The 16,085-nt window shown below is 41.0% G+C and overlaps 1 protein-coding gene across 7 annotated transcripts in view; it reads right to left on the bottom strand.

Moving 5' to 3' along the window:
* LOC119010015 (adenosine kinase-like) overlaps window positions 1-16,085 on the bottom strand; it is a 111,829-nt gene that overhangs the window by 4,586 nt on the left and 91,158 nt on the right. For 5 of the 7 annotated variants that reach the window (XM_037081821.1, XM_037081824.1, XM_037081822.1 and 2 more), the window contains 3 exons: window positions 9,580-9,615; window positions 5,456-5,570; window positions 4,437-4,457 (listed from right to left, as the gene is read on the bottom strand). In XM_037081821.1, coding sequence (XP_036937716.1) covers window positions 4,437-4,457; window positions 5,456-5,570; window positions 9,580-9,615 — 172 coding nt within the window. The remainder of the gene's footprint in view (window positions 1-4,436; window positions 4,458-5,455; window positions 5,571-9,579; window positions 9,616-16,085) is intronic. The other 2 variants (XM_037081820.1, XM_037081826.1) reach the window with 1 other exon arrangement.

Genomic DNA, 16,085 nt, shown 5'->3' with positions numbered 1-16,085 from the left:
AGAAATTGGTTGCTCTCTGCAGCGTGGGTGTCAGCTCTTATTAGCAATTTGCATCTAGGTAACCTCTAGCATAGAGTGCTGCTCATCTTCGTGATAACACCACATCCAGAGGTGTCAAAATTCACTGAGCGGATCTGAATCTGTCAGGATTGTCATGTTGTCGCATGTGTGAGTGATAGAGTTGGATTCTTATTAGATCCTTTAAATTCATCGGGAATTAAATTACTCTTTTGACTGAGCACTAACAAACATTTAGTGTTTTTTTTGCTGCCCTTTGTTGTGTCTTATTGCGCATTCATGCGGTGATGGAATAATCCGAAAACTGAGTTTTGGACTGGGAAAAATCAAGTGAACCAACTCAAATTGGACAGTCTGCGAACACTCTGGAAGACGATTGCTTAATTTGACATTATTTACGCAACCGTGATTGATGAAAGTAAATGTTTGGTTGATGGTAAATTTAGTTTTTGTACGATGGTATTATGTTGTAAATGTTAGTAACTGTCCTCATAGAGCAACCGATATGAGTTAGAAAATGTATTTATTAGCATTAACCATCAAGACATCTCCGTTGTGTTCATGAACAAGCTAAAGTTGGAAGAACCATTTGAGGGACCATTCGAACTTCACGTAATTATTGAATGGATGATTTTTTGGTTTGTTTTTCATGTCATGCAACCGATCATTCCAGGAAATCGCCTCCTCTTCCAATTTATCATTTTTTCCACAAAAGCTAGCCCTGTTCACCAAGCTAGTACAATTGTACGTATGAATCCTAACAATGGTGGTGGTCCTTTAGTGTCATCATCAGGTGAAAACCCCGTGGTTAAACCCTGTGCTATACATTGACATGTCATTGTGAGGATGTTGGCAAATATTTGACTCAAATGGCGTTTCAATCTGTAAATACAACACTAGTCCTGCATGTATAATACAACTCTTTCTGTTCTAAGACCCTGGATAACTGCAATTCTTAACAAAATAACCCAAAAACCCAACTTTTTCTGCAATTTTCTTGAAACGCTTTAACGGATTCATTAATTTTGGCCACTAATCACATCACACCTCTGCTCAGGTACCTTTTAGAATTTGAGCTTGATATTTCGGTCCTTTTTGAATATGGCAACTTGAAGATGTGTAAAAAAATCTTCTATTTTTTTTGGAAATCATGTAGATGTAAACATGCGGATTTGATTTTCAGCCCCTCAGAGACGTACTCTTCAGCATTTCTAACTGATCGCCTCACCGTGGGCGGCATGCACGATGTTGTGTACGGCACACAGAACTTTTACCGAGACCTGTTTTCGAGAAAAGCACAGCAGACATCCATTATTTCTCTTCCCACTACCATCACGGCCAAAGTTTCTACTCTCCTGCCCGGGGAAAGTTCACATAACCTCATTGATGCAAATTATTACATTTGACTGACATGTTAACTCAGGTTACAGTCCAACAATTCCCCAGCCGTCTGTAACAAAGATCCAATTGGCAAAAAATGGCAATAGCGAAAAAAACTCCTGCCAAAATACTCTCTGTTGTTTCTGGCTTGTGGTTCGTCTGAAAACATCACTTTGCTGAACTCATTTCACATTTCACTGTAATGAGATCGGCAACATTATTTTCAATCAATAAAACTCTCTCTCTCTCTCTTTTTTTTTTAAAACTGTGCTTTAACTCCAACATATTCTCGTTTCCCAGAGTTTGGGTTGACAAAGTGAGCGAAGCAGCAGATTGGTGTTGAATACGTGGGAGTGTAGTATGGCTGTGCTGTGACAGGTAACCTGCAACATGGGGGTGAAAAAAAAAAAAAGAAAAAGAAACCTGAAAAAGGAACTGAAATACTTCCTTCGAGTAAGCTATAATTGTGTGCTTTTGTTAATTCGCTCTTTATAATTCCCTCATTACAACTCTTGAGTGGTGGTGATTAAACTTAAGAAATTCTTTCAACAGGCGTCTCTTTGAAATGAGTATCAATTAAGCCCTTTATTATTGGCTATTCTTTTTAACAATGCCAATTCACAGCACAACGCTGACTGGGAAAATGCTCTCCTGTAAAAAAAAGAAAAAAGAGAGAAAAAAGGCGACTGTACATGCAAATAAGACGACCTCGGCTTTATTGGAAAATGAGCATATGGAGCGTTGTTCTGACTCTGGAATTATTACACGCTTCATTTGATTGTGTTCCAGCGCTCACTATTGTTGCTTTGACAGAAAGCAGGTGGATCAAATAGTTGGCAGGTCATTAAAATGTACTGTGATCCTGTTAGACTGTATCATCTAAAACAATTAATACACCATTTTAAATCCTGAGCTGCTCTGTGACCGGGAATTACGCATGAATATTTAGCTAAAAGGCACGAGTTGAAGCACTCGACAGAGTTCAACATCTTTATGTGTGAAACTTCCCCGAGAATACTTCTTCTTTTCTTCTTCTTCTTCTTCCTCCTCATCTTCTTCTCCTCCTCCTGGAACGTTTCCTTTTGCTTTTCAGCCAAACTCTGAGCCTCGGAGAGGAAAACAACGTTACCGCTTTCTTGGCAAACGCGACAGGTTAGGAGCGAGTTGACATTCAATCTGTCTCCCTATCATAACCAGCATCTTTGTTCACAATTGAGTTAAGGAAAAAAAAAATTACATATGCCTGTAATTACTGTAACCACAGGCAAAAGATCATCGCCAACCAATATCCTTTCAGGGAGACATGAAAGAAAACACTTCAACGTGAGATGCCAAGGGAAAAGGGAGCCGGTCTTTCTCATAGCGCAGAATGTTAATTGATTTAGTCTTTCATGAAGTGTAGACCATAAACATCCTGCTTTTTAAACAGCAACAACAAGTCGATCTTAAAAAAAAAAACCTGCAACCTTTTATCTGCTGTCACTTTGAAGAGAACGGCAAATAAACCCTAAATAATAGGAGTCTTTAGCCGTGTATTCACCATTCACTCCTCCGTCTACCTCATGTGATTAACATGTATAGATCAGGTCTTTTTTCAAAGTCGAAATCTGCCTGCCTGGCCCCCTCGAGAGCCCTAAAACTCCGCGAGGAGTCGAGTCAGGCTTTATCAAGTCCTTATCAGCGATTAGAGCGGCGACCCCCGCTGAATGATCGTTTATTAGATCTCCTCACCGTTAAGGTTCAGGGCACAATGATCTTAATTACTGCCTTAATGGGAGTATAAGCAAAAGCCCGGCGTAGTTCAGCAGTGTCAGTGGCAGCTAAATAAAGGGCCATTTCCCCCTGCTCCCAGCTCTTAAAAGGCACGTTTGAAGCGGCGGTGTGATGAAAGGCTCCAAATGAAGGGCAGGGAGGGGAGGGAAAAAAAAAAAAAAGAAAAAAGAACAATAACAAATTGACATCTCTTTTTGGAGAATTATACCACGGGGGAAGGCTTTCTCCCATCCTTAATCACTATAAAATGGTTTAACATGACATGCAGAGGCTGGCAAATGATCAAATCCTGACAGGAGGACAAATTGCAAACAAAATGAGAGATCAAGTTTATTAGAGCGCCGCCTCTGGGAAATGAAAATCTTTAATTCTCTTTTTACATTGACATTTATTTGGCTGGCATGAATAGCAATGTTCACACACATACACACCGATCCTGCCGCAGCGACTACTGTAACGGCTCCTCGGCAATGATGGCACAGTCAATGACATTTATCATGTTTGCCTTTGTAGATGACATCTGAAACACATTGTCTTTCATCCCGCCTGCATTCATCATGTATTTTATATAAAGTTCACAGCGGCGCGCGGCTCTGTCTTCCTGCAGGAGCAATGAAAGGAGCGGGCAGGAATTATCCATCACCTCCTGCACAACGGATGGATTCTTGTCCTTTTTAACTGTCGAGCGTCTGCTTAAAGATTTCGTTTCAAATTCTCATGAAAGGAAATGTACTTCCAGGAATTTTTCATACTTTGAAAATGAATGTGCCCTGGCGTGCGTTTGCCCTCAGGAGTGGAACACGGTTCACTGCACTGAACATCACTTAGATTTTTGCATACGTTTCGCAATTTGTGAGGTGTGTTGTTATTGCAAAAATATGTCTCCTTTTTAGCTCGGTTTTTGTTCTCCACCAACTGTCCTAAGGGCAATATCTCTTTATTTAGCTGCTAAATGCGCCACTCTATTCACCAGCTAGTGGCTAACTGTGTCTGTTTGCTGTTCTGTCGAGCAGGTAGCGTATAGTGGCTTTATCGAAGCTTTATCTCTGAAAACAGCAGCCTGCTGCGGCTGTAAACACCACTGCTGAGAGTGAACCAAAACAGTAAACTGACCGGTAATAAAACCAGACGAATGAGTTAAAGGATGCTAAAAATAGTCTGGCACACTATAATTATGTGGGTTCATGACTCTAAACATGCCCTTTGAGATCAAACATGGATATTTCTATTGGTAATATAAGAATATTGATTACAGCCACTCCTACCTTTTATTATACCGAGTCTCTCTTGTGAGTCCAAAAGGGCAGCACAGACAATTAAAAAAACAAATCACAATGGGGAAAACAGAGAAAATAAACAATTAATTATTGATTGTTTCATAATGCCAACAGTGACTGCTGGCATTATATCACTTCGGCTCGTAAACGCTCTCTCACCAGCGGTATGAAATTGAGGACATTGGACACATGTGAAGCCAGAGTCCTGCAGCGCTGACAGTCCTGCTGTAGCTGCGCCTCTCTGCAGTCCCCAGTGATGAGTGATATGCCGGAGTCTTTACCTGAGGCCATCTCTCCCTCGTGCACGACTAGTCTGAGCTGCAAGGGCAACGAGGAGAGACACCCCGTGGCTCTACACAAAGGCAATGGCTCCCAGCAGTAATCGGAAACCATCGTCTCTCCCCGCACCGCTTAAACCTGCAACCCCTGCTCCGTTATGATGACACTGCCTTTCTAATGTCCCGCTAACAAATATGCCCCGAATCAAAGGAAATTGGATTGATCTGTGGACAAACATTTTCAACCCCTCTTGTCAAGGTCACTCTGCCACGCATTTTGCAGGAAGAAGAAAAAAAAAGGGGTGGGGTGGGTGGGGTGGGGTGGGGGGTGGGGGGCAGGATGTAAGAGATGAAGCATTAAAAATTGCTGAGGACTGGCCTGGAGTCTGTCCAAGACAAAGTTAGAAGTACTTCACAAATCAATGCCTGCTCTCTGCATCCCCCACACTTCTTTTATGCTCTGAAATGACAGAACCTAAGTGCAAGCATTCTTTTTTTTTTTTTTACATCTGGTGTCAATATTGCAGGTTAACTTCAAAGAAATTACTGATAGCACTCGGCTCTCTTCAGTCAGCGATCTACCGTCTATTTAAGGCCTCGTTCTGCAGTTTTTTGAGAGATGAGGTTTAAGTGAAGAGCAAAGATGTCCAAAAGGGGCCAAAGTTGGGACGGCTTTGAGAAGCAGTTGAGTGGGAATAAGTCAAAAAAACTGAAAAAAAAATTGCCTACCAACAGTTGCAACAGTGTCGTCCTTGCCCTGGGTGAAGACCACCACTCGCTGCCTCTTTGTGTTGTTCTTCGGGAGGTTTTGGGTCTTCTTTGCGATCTCCGCAATGTCATCTGTCTGCAAAAACAAAACCAAACGGACCGCTGGGTGAGCAGATGTTAAGTTTGACTGATCGTGGAGAGCAAATTTCTGAGGTGTTAATCAAAGATTCACAAGTGCGACTGGGAGAGGTCAGATATTTCCGATCCTGCCAGACGGATCAAGTGATAATGAAACGAGACGGGTCTATGAACCACTGCGAGAGGAAAAGATCAATAGCGGTGCTCGATGATGTTTCCGTGCAGTTACAGGAGAGCTGTAAAATATTAGAATGTCATATTCCCTAAGTGAGATGAAAATAAGCGTGTGAAGATATGCTGTTGTCAGATAAAGCTACTTCTGCGCGCTGAAGGGATAGGTGGTGCGTGTACTGTATCATTCTCTTCCTGAAACAGGCCATCTCTCCTCAGCATCTGCACAGAATGGATATTCTCGCCTGGAGACGACAGAACTCTCCGGAGTGCTTGCCTTTGATCATGAGAGGGATAAAAAAACCCACACCTGTCAGTGCTACTTTATTATTAACTCATCATGATGTACTATGAGCAGGTGGAATGTCTTTATCGCCGTCTCGCAGTGGGGTGGACCCCGCTTCTCCGTAGTACAGCACACCGAGGAGCCAGCATTAAGGGTCGGAGACGCCTCTAGCATCTGTATCAAAGCTAACGTTCGAGCACCTTCAGGGCGAGCAAATACTGTGGTTATGGGAGTAATCAGAGAGATAGGCTCCAATACCACCAGCCACACTGGCTCACTCAAACCAATGAGCTTTTACACCTCTAAATGCTTCCCAAATGTCCTTTAATCAGCCCTGAGAGGTCCAGAGAGACCCTGGGCCGAGGAAAAATGGGTGTAACACTCTAAGTAAGTGCTAATGGTGAGGTTAATACAGAGGCTGTTAGCAGGCTGTGGTGAAAAAAAGGCAATTTGTCACTGTGACTCGATGTAACCACAAGCACTCCTCCAGACACTGAATGCAAAACCGCACAAGGCCCCGGCACATTGTCACCCTTTGGTTTTATGTTCGCAGACATAAAAAAAAAAGGCGCTCTACTCAGGTTTAGGAGCTAAAAGGTTCTAAAGGGCCAGAGGTGGAGGGTTAGAGCATCATAGCTGTTACTACACACATAAACACACAAAAAAACAACCTCCAGCTGTTTGCGTGGCAGGTGAACTTACCTGACAAGTTCTCCTATACGGCAGGAGAATGCAGAGAAATCACATGAGTGCAGAGCAAATGAATTGACAAACGATATGGTCAATTTACTTTACTGCTGACAAATGGCAATATTTACGATTGTGCGGCAATTGATCAGACATAAATCAACAAACCGTGAAAAATGAAAGCTTTACAATGGTGCTAAATTGTGTTTTTGTGTTGGCGCCAGCAAGAAAGTGATCATCTCTACTGCAGGCTGTTTGAGAAACACAGCCAGGGAGAGATTCAATTAGAGCTGCGATGCAGATAGTTCTTTGAGCATTTAAAGGAAACGGCTCACAATCAGGCGACTGTGTTCAGATCTGCTGATTGCTGTTTTGGAGAGGACAGGCTTTTTTTTTCTTAATCTTGTATTTACACTGAAGAAGTGCCGCTGTCATTTCTGTTAGTCATCCATAATGTGATGATAACAATGTTTCAGAATACATTAAGGGCGCGTCGTGCAGCGTTTTGGGGTCAGATTTTGACGACTGGGGAGCAACTACAACAAAATACAATTATAGCCCCCCTCAGAAGTCCCACTCCGACCAAATAACTGAACATTTACTGAGTTTATATGAACATCACTGGCCTTAAAGGCTCAGAGACGCAACTCATTTTAGTTTGCGCTACACAAATTAAGTATAATTTATAGTTTTTGTTTACTGGCGTAGACTAGAACCATATTATTGATGATATAATTAAATTGCGTTAATATTTATTAAAGCCTGTTAAAAATGATTGATTGATCATGTTCTCATGTTTTAGTGAGTCACATGAATTGGTACACATGTAGTAAGAGTTTATCAGCATGGATCAGGATAAAAACAAGAAGTCGACTGTGGTGAATTTCCATCAATAGGTATGACTGTGAATCAGGATAATATCCTCTCATGAGTGACTTAAAAAAGAAAAAAAAACTTCAAACCAAAGAACAACAGGTAGATGAGACGCCCAGCATTTTATTAGCCTTTATTAATGCAGGTGAGCCTTCCGATTTATGATGACACAGAATAAGATGTGTCCTATCTGTGATGCAATGAAAATACTTCCTGGAAGAGAGTGCAATGAACTTTTATCTTAAATGATGTTGGTCAAACGATAATTGGTGGTCGGATGTGGGGTTGTGCATCTCTAAGCACCAGATGATTTATTTCAATTATCGTTTGTCATAGCCTACTAGTGTCAATCCATATCAAAATAAACAGGTACATTCACTTTCATTATCTTTGCTTAAGCTCTGCCATCCTTCATCTTAGAACGTAAAACATGGTGCACGTGTTTAACATCCGTAACATTCCACCATCCAACATAAAGCCCGGTCTTACAAAATTGTTAAAGGCGATCATGATGTTGAGGATGGGATTTTAAATGTCAGATAATTGACTTCTCTGCATTGAGACATAATCTTTCAAGAGAGAATCATGATGCATCTAAAAATCAATTTTATCCAACATCTACAGTCAGCTGTGGCCATCCTTAAGCAGTCTTCATGACAACTGAAAGCCACGGGATACGCCTGAAAGCTCCAGCAAAGTGTGTTAAGACTCAGCCTTTTTCAAACTGCTATTTCCAAGGTCAGTACCGAATCTTACTTGAACCTGAACTGCAGACATTTTCTACATTTTGTATGTAAGGGTTGGAAGAATATAACAATTATATTGATTTTCACTACATAACTTAGAGTGAGATATATATAAATATTTTTTTTTTTTTTGAAGACTTTCCAGTTTATAGCTTCAGTATGAGGGCAAGCAAAATTGTGAAAAAAAAGTGACAAGACAGAAAAAAAAAGTAGGAGACAACTGTGAACCATCTAGAAATGCAGTAAGTACAGCACACACCACTGATGTTATCTGAGAAATCACATTCATCCAATGCAATTTCGCAGAGTGTTCTGGCAAATCAGGTTGACATGGAAAATGTCAAAGAATTGTAACTACTAGCAGAGTCTACACTTTGCCCTTTGTGTTTCTTTTTTTTTTTTCATACGAGGCCCCCCCCGCCTTCATCCCTTCTCCTCTCTTAAACCTGTCACTGGCATCAGGATTGCATTTCTATTCCAGTCACGTTGATCACACCGTTAGTGATTCTGGATGACAATTATTCACACAGTGCAGAGCCATATTCAAGGCAGCTCTACCTTTGAAAGAGAGAAGGCACTTAAAATACCTGAGCCCATTTGAAAAAAAAAAAAAAAATACGGGGGGAAAAAAAAACCTCACATGCACCGGCTATTTGTGCTTTTTTGATTTCACATTTTAAAAAGCAGCGTGAGGGATATGCAAAATACAAGCGGAAATTTAGACCAGGGGGAACATTCATTCATCCACTTTAAAACACATAGTGTACATTCTATGGGGTAACAAGCACTGTAATTTTCATCTCCATAATCTAAAACCACAGGTGGCTGTAATTTCGTTATTAAAAGACTACAGTGCGTTTCAGTGTGCAGTGAAGGGAAGATATACAGTATCATCCCCGAGTGCAATGAAGATAATGAGGAGGCTTTTTAACCAGGCAACCTGATGAGCCCCAAGCCTGCAGAGAAAGGCTTGAAACCATGCCCAACTTCTCAGCTTCCCAAGAGGCTTTTCAAAATTCAATAAATAACATCTGTAGGCGATGTTGGGTGCAGACCTAGCAGAGTGCGTCATAACAGAGAGCTGGCTGAACAAAGAAACCATGACGACTGCCAGGTTTCCATAGCAACTGCTGCAAGGCCTGCAGAGTATAATAGCACATCAATCACTGTCCAAAAAGAACTTCATTATCAGCAAAAAATAAACCTTTAGGATCTGTTTAGTGTGCAATTGCTGGTCAACTCACCTCAAAGCCCAGCTCTTTGGCAAATGTGGCCGCCTCCTAGAAAAGAAAACACACACACACACACACACATAAATGAGCAGTTAATTAGAGAGTCACAAACAGAGCAGAATGTCACACTCTAGACGTGAAGTAAAGACATCTCGCTTGCCTCCGCTCCTCACATGTACAGCCATGTCACCTGAGAATAAGTAACCTGAGTTAGTGTTGCTCTGCCAGCTCCTGATTTAACAGGCATGCAGCCCACCCATTTAATCTATTGCCCCACTTCATCTCATCTTACCACGGCAGCATGAGATAACACCACGTCAGCCTCCAGCCATGAAACCACCACTGAAACCATGAATATGTGCTGGTGTGTGGGAATCCCCAGCACTGCAGGCATTCAACACCCACTATATGTTTCTGTAGTTTCCTAACAGGTGCACTGGTGGCCCTTACCAGAGCTTATGCAAGTTTCTTGCTATTTCACTATAAATCATGCAACACTGATGCTAAACTTTTTCAAAATATATGCTAGAGTTTGACATACATGGGTAGCCATTCATTCATTAACATATGGCATGAGAATCTGATGGCAAACACTTTAAACTTGTTGTCTAATCTAACTTAATGCTGTATAGTTAAGATATGTAGATGTAGTGATCCGGCCATTTCATGCAGCCATTGATTTTCATTAATATTAATATAACGATCAACATTATTCTAATCCATTACAGACAAAATTAAGTCCGCAATACAATTTACTATTCTTTGGAGGTGTCGCAAAAACTCTTTTAAAGATGATGTCTTGATGAAGACGTCTTCAACAAATGGAAAATTAAAAAACAATTCTTGACTTGCCACTTTTTAGATTACATGGGGTCACATAATACAGAAACATGTACAGTGTGTTTCTGTTCTAAGCTAGGCTACTTCTTAAGCTTTGGCAAGGATGCCTGATCGTGACTAAGAATAATGGAAGTAAAGGAATCTGTTCATTTTGGATCATTGCAAGTACGCTGTGTTTGAAAATCAGAAAAATAGCATAGATGCATAGAAAACAAAAGTTATGGCACCATTGAGATGCATTTATAATATGTATATAATCGCATCGTAGCCCTCTGAATCAAAATCAGATTGTATGATGTGCTTAGAGATTCACACCCTTCGAGGTGAAGCAAGTTCAATTCCTCTGATCTATCTGCAGTGAAACTACATCACAGTTTTAATCTGCCTAGTTTACCAGAGCACACTCCTGAGTTTCAAGTTTCAAGAGTTTTCCAGCTGTTTTTAGTATTGTATGAAAATGAATGGAAACCAACAGCTGCATGGAAAAATACACAAAAGAACTCAATACTGCCTACAAGTATACGTTTTCCGTGATTTGTAAATGCTGAAGTTAAGATTTTGGGAACTTTGAGCATGTTTCAAGTCAGCTTATTGTTATTAGATATTATACAGTGATCAATGGAAATCAATGGATGTGTGGAAAGGTATGAAAAAACCCTGAAAAATAAAACATAAATAAATCAAAACATCGCACTTTTTAAATACAAAAACGTAAACCAACCACACAAGTATCAAGTTACTGGGTCAGAAGTGAATAAAAACCATACATAAACACAATAAAAATTAACACTAAAAACACACCAGCATGGTTCACAACATGATTAGCTGTGATGTCCAATTTGAGCCTTCAAATGGTGACAGGAGCTGTTGCTCGTCCATGACAGACAACCTTGTGCACTAAATTCACTTTTGACCCCAGACGGGCAATAAGTTGATGCTATGATTCTAAATAATCCAATTATCTGTAGAAGGGGGCTGGTGTTTGCGTGACCTTAGGGAGAGGTTGACAACCTGGTCCTCAAACAGAAGGGGAGGAGATGACATGGAACAATAAGGTTACCAGTCCCTGGAGGAAAGCCTCATGGCTCTCTGCCTTGGATAAACATCACAGCGCCAGCAATATGTCAATTCATCACCACCTAACTAACCCTCCTCCAACACACACAGAGGTTAAGAGGCTAGTCAGTTAGCTTCTGCAGCCAAAAAAGCAGGTTTCTAATGAGCACAGGTGAGTAGTCTTTGTCTTTTTCTCCTTCCAGTTGCCTTTTCGATCTGTCGAGGGCTTAGGTCTCACATTTGTTTTCATTTATTTACAACCACATATTGACATTTTCTCCTCAGGAACGTTCCATCAGCGACCAGCGTGAGGCATCTCGCAGGGATACGAGTGGCTTGGAGAAAAGTCTTGTCAAAACAGTGATATTTCATCTCAAAGCATTTAAAAAGAGAGACACATGAATGAAGGCTGGAATAACAATGGTGCTGTTGAGCAGCGCATGCCTCTATCTCACCCTCCGTCTCTCTCTAGTTAGCAGCTATAATATTAGTGAGAAAAGCCTTTCGAGAGAGTGTGGGTGTTAGAAGAAAAGATAATTGAAGCGATGTCTATGAGCCACATGTGAACAGTGTAATCCCTTTCAGGAATGTATTAATTTCCATGAGCTCTTACGAATGCCAACATCAAAAAACATTTGGTACTATACGCTTAGATAAACCTAATATATTGGTATGATAAATACTGTATGGTGGTAAATATGCAATTACTACGGCTGCACAGGCAAGGCAATAAAACTGAAATAATAAAACTCACAATTTCCTTAAGGAGCTTACGGTATTAATATTCCAAAATCTTATGTTTCAGGCTGTGTATGTTTCACATTTGACGTGTGCTGCTTTGGTATGTTGCGGTAGACGCTTTTTCAAATGACAGTCCATGTGCTTCTACAGCTGTCGCAACAATGACAAGTGCTTCGAGTGACATCTGGGCAAAATCCTCTCGTGCTCAAAAAAGCATCTCGTTTGTTCGGAGATTGCTGTGATTGCATGCTCGTCTTTGATGATCCGCTCCGAGTCAGATTCCGGAGGAGAGAGGCAGAGAGAGAGGTCTGTTGCAGATTTTCGGGGGCCTCGTGAGTTCTCCTCCTTCTCCTCCTCGGGCAAACAAGGTAAAAGATAACAAGGCGGGCTTGAGTGCATGAGCCCTCTGCAGCCATAGTTAGTATAAAGCTATCAGAATGTGTGAGATGTTGCTGCTGTCAGAGGCTTAAACAGTCAAAGGGATATTTTTAGAGAGCTTAAGCTAATAATCCAGAGCCCAGTCAGGGGGCGGGAGTCTACAATATCTTGCCAAGCAAAATGAAAGCGGAAATACACACTTCATGCAAAGGGCAGTTTTCACACTTTGTTTTCCTTGACACTGTATGTCACGGGAGCCTAGCATGCCCGGTTTGGAAACGGTCCGATGTGCTACACAGTATGTGGGTATTCACTGTGAGGCTATCCATAACCGTATAGACTTTATTTTCCTCTTCTTAACGAAGCTAAATTGCTCTATCTAGATCCAGTCTTTATCTAATAGAGGAGCAAAGTGGGCATGAAGGGTTGTGGAAATAACAAAAGCTGATTCATTTTCTCAGAGATTATATTAGGTGACTTACAGTTGGGGCACTTCGACAGCAGCATTGGCTCCGTCTGCTTGGCCAATGTAGCACTAACTTTTAGGCCTAGTCCACACATACACGTTTCTTGTTGGAAAAAAAGGTTTGCAAAGTTCTTACAACACACCTGAAAACAAATATCATGTTGCCACGTACACTGGGCATGGAGTTCCAGTGTTAACAGGAAGTAGGTCGTAAAATGTGGTTTGTTGCTTGGTTACAGAAAATACTATGAACTAGGCAGGGAAACGTGACTACTCTTCACAGCATACTCGCAGATAATGCTATTTTTATTAAAACAGTCAGCAGCCATTTAGTTAACCATTTCCATCACTGCAATTTCAATTTAATAGACAAAAATTTCCCATACCATTATATTACATATAGATTTTACAATACAACTGGTAAGGGAATACTGGTGTCTGCATTATTGTTTCCAAAAATCTGTTTCTGTTTCATGAATAAACTGACGATGATGTCTGTGAATTGCTGGTGTAACAAAGGCCACAACCTAAAGAAGAAGCTTGTTTCAAGAGAAATACACCTGTGTGTGGACCGTGTCTTATTCACTCTTCTTTTAGCTCCATTTTTATTCTATACCAGCTCATACTTTGTTAAAGGCGAGTCGATGTTCAGCCGTCGGTTGCTAACATTGCTAACTGTGTATGAGTCTGTTTGGTGTTGAGCTGGCAGTATACAGCATGTTTTTTTTGCCGTTGTTTGTTTTGGGGTTTTTTTTTTTTTAATCCTTTTGCTTCCTTGTCTGTAAATAACTCTTGGGAGAGAAGTCAGACTGAGCCAGAGCAGTAAAGTTGTGGGTCGGAGAACCAAAACAGCAAAACCGTTTCTAGATTACTTTGCTACAGACATTTCCTGCTGGCCATAACATTTAAGGCATAAATGTTTGCCCTTAAAGATAAAATATGTCACATTTGTGTATTGAAAACAGTAAAACTGACTGTTAATCTACAGTTAGTTGAGTTGTGTATGAACATTATCCCAAATATTTTCCACAATCTTGAAATGTATTGGGGGTGTTGGTCGCCTGTTGGTATAATTTCCCGAGAAAACACCAGATGATGAACGTAACAAGTCACATTGGACACATTTCTATTAGCTGTTCAACATAAAAAGACGTTTTCTTCAATTCACAATGCCATCTTTTGTTTTCTTTACATTGTTTTGTTCTGAATTCATTGTTTTGACTGTGAGACCCCTTAAGGCAGAAATTACATACTGTGCCTTTAAAGCACCATGGTCGAAGAAGAAACCTGACAGAGATTAAATGAATAAAACAAGAGGACTTATTGGCTCTCTTGATAAAATATTCTGAACAACAAACCGAAGCACGTATTTAGTTTTCCATCCCCTGTTTAACAAGTTGTTGAGCATATGTCACAGCAGGAGTGAGTCGAAAAAAATAAATAAAAAACTAAACTAAAAATCCAATTTCAGTGTTTCCCAAAGAATCTAAATCAAAGAGCAAACCTCTGTGCTAAGGTTAATAAAAGTTGATAAGCTGAGAAGCGTAACTCCCCTGGGGACTTTCAGAAAATAGGCATTTGCTTGACCGTGTTAGCCTAAGCTGATGCCGAGGCAGAAATTGAATTGTATTTGACATTGTGAGGAGATACTGAAGAGGGTATAGCCCTGACAAGTATTTTTTTTTTTTTTTTTTTTTTTACAACACCTGTCTTTTCTTCTTCCTTTCTGGGCATTTCAATATGAGCTCATTTCAAAAGACATCAGAGTTATAAGCCTGCAAGTATTTAATGGAGAACTGACTTCCTCAATTGCAGAACTAACTTGAAAACATTATGATAGGGTTGGAAAATATGCCTAACTGCTTCGGTCGTAAAACTGCGCGAACTGAAGGGGGGAACAAATTATCAGGCCTGGACACATCATTTGGAAATGTCAAATCACTTAACGCAGAAGCCTTTTAAACCAAACTGAGCATGACTGGGTCACGACATCCCCAAATAATTCAGCCAATTATCACTACTTACAGATATATACAACAATGGCACAGGACGCATTTCTCCTGATTCCCCGCATGTAAGCATAAGACATCACTGAGGCGAGTCAGACAGCTTCCATAAATGCCCAGTAAAAACAACATCTGGCATTCAACTCAAGCGTTTCCAGCCAGATTACTACAGCATACATTACAGGCCGGTGGGTGGGGGGTTAGAGAATGAATAACTAATCAAGGCGATGGCATCAGCGGGGATTGTTAGTGCCCTTGACGTGGCCTCTGGGTCACAAACATGACTCCTCCTGGATGTCGGGACGTCAGCCCCCAGCACGAGTCCAGGTGCCGCTGAACGGGAAGCTGCCACCTCGATGATATGTGGGCTGATAATATGATCACGCTAGCTGATAGAACCTCGCTCACGCTGGGCGGAGGGAAGGCGGCCGCCTGCTACTGTGCGGGACAGATTAGGAGGAATAAATCACCTGTGCCGAGCCCTCCCGTAGCTCCCAGGAGAATGCAGCAATCCTGCTCAAGCATGACATGCCACAAACATGAGGGTAAACACGCACGCCGAGCAACACACTCCAGAGAGGCAGGAGTCGCTTTTTACTGCCTCTGGGAATTTACTCAAGAACGACTGATGGCATTTCACTTCACATTTTTACCGAGCCATTAAGTGGTATGTTTCATCTCTACCTAGTTATTTTCTTACATTCGGGTGTGATCGTACAAGCTCAATCTGCAACTCAGTTATTTTTTCTCGGTACTGACAAATTTACATCTGCATGAACAGGCAGTTTAGGCTGGATTTTGAAACAAGGGCTTCCTACAACTCCCAAATGCATTAAATGCAATTTGTCTTCTCCTAAGTGTTTCTCTAACATCTTGGAGCAAAGTTGTGAAAAGCATTAAGAAAAGAAAAAAAAAAAAACACTTGCTGGAAATATAATTAAAGAAAACAAATAACTGCATTATTTCCCCCTGTACTTTAAACAGCTTTGTCCAGATGGTGTACTGTTGTGAGAAAGAGCATTTACATTTGC

The sequence above is a fragment of the Acanthopagrus latus genome, chromosome 20 (genome assembly GCF_904848185.1).
Source record: "Acanthopagrus latus isolate v.2019 chromosome 20, fAcaLat1.1, whole genome shotgun sequence".
NCBI lineage: Eukaryota > Metazoa > Chordata > Actinopteri > Spariformes > Sparidae > Acanthopagrus > Acanthopagrus latus.
This window is presented reverse-complemented; position numbering and strand designations above follow the sequence as displayed.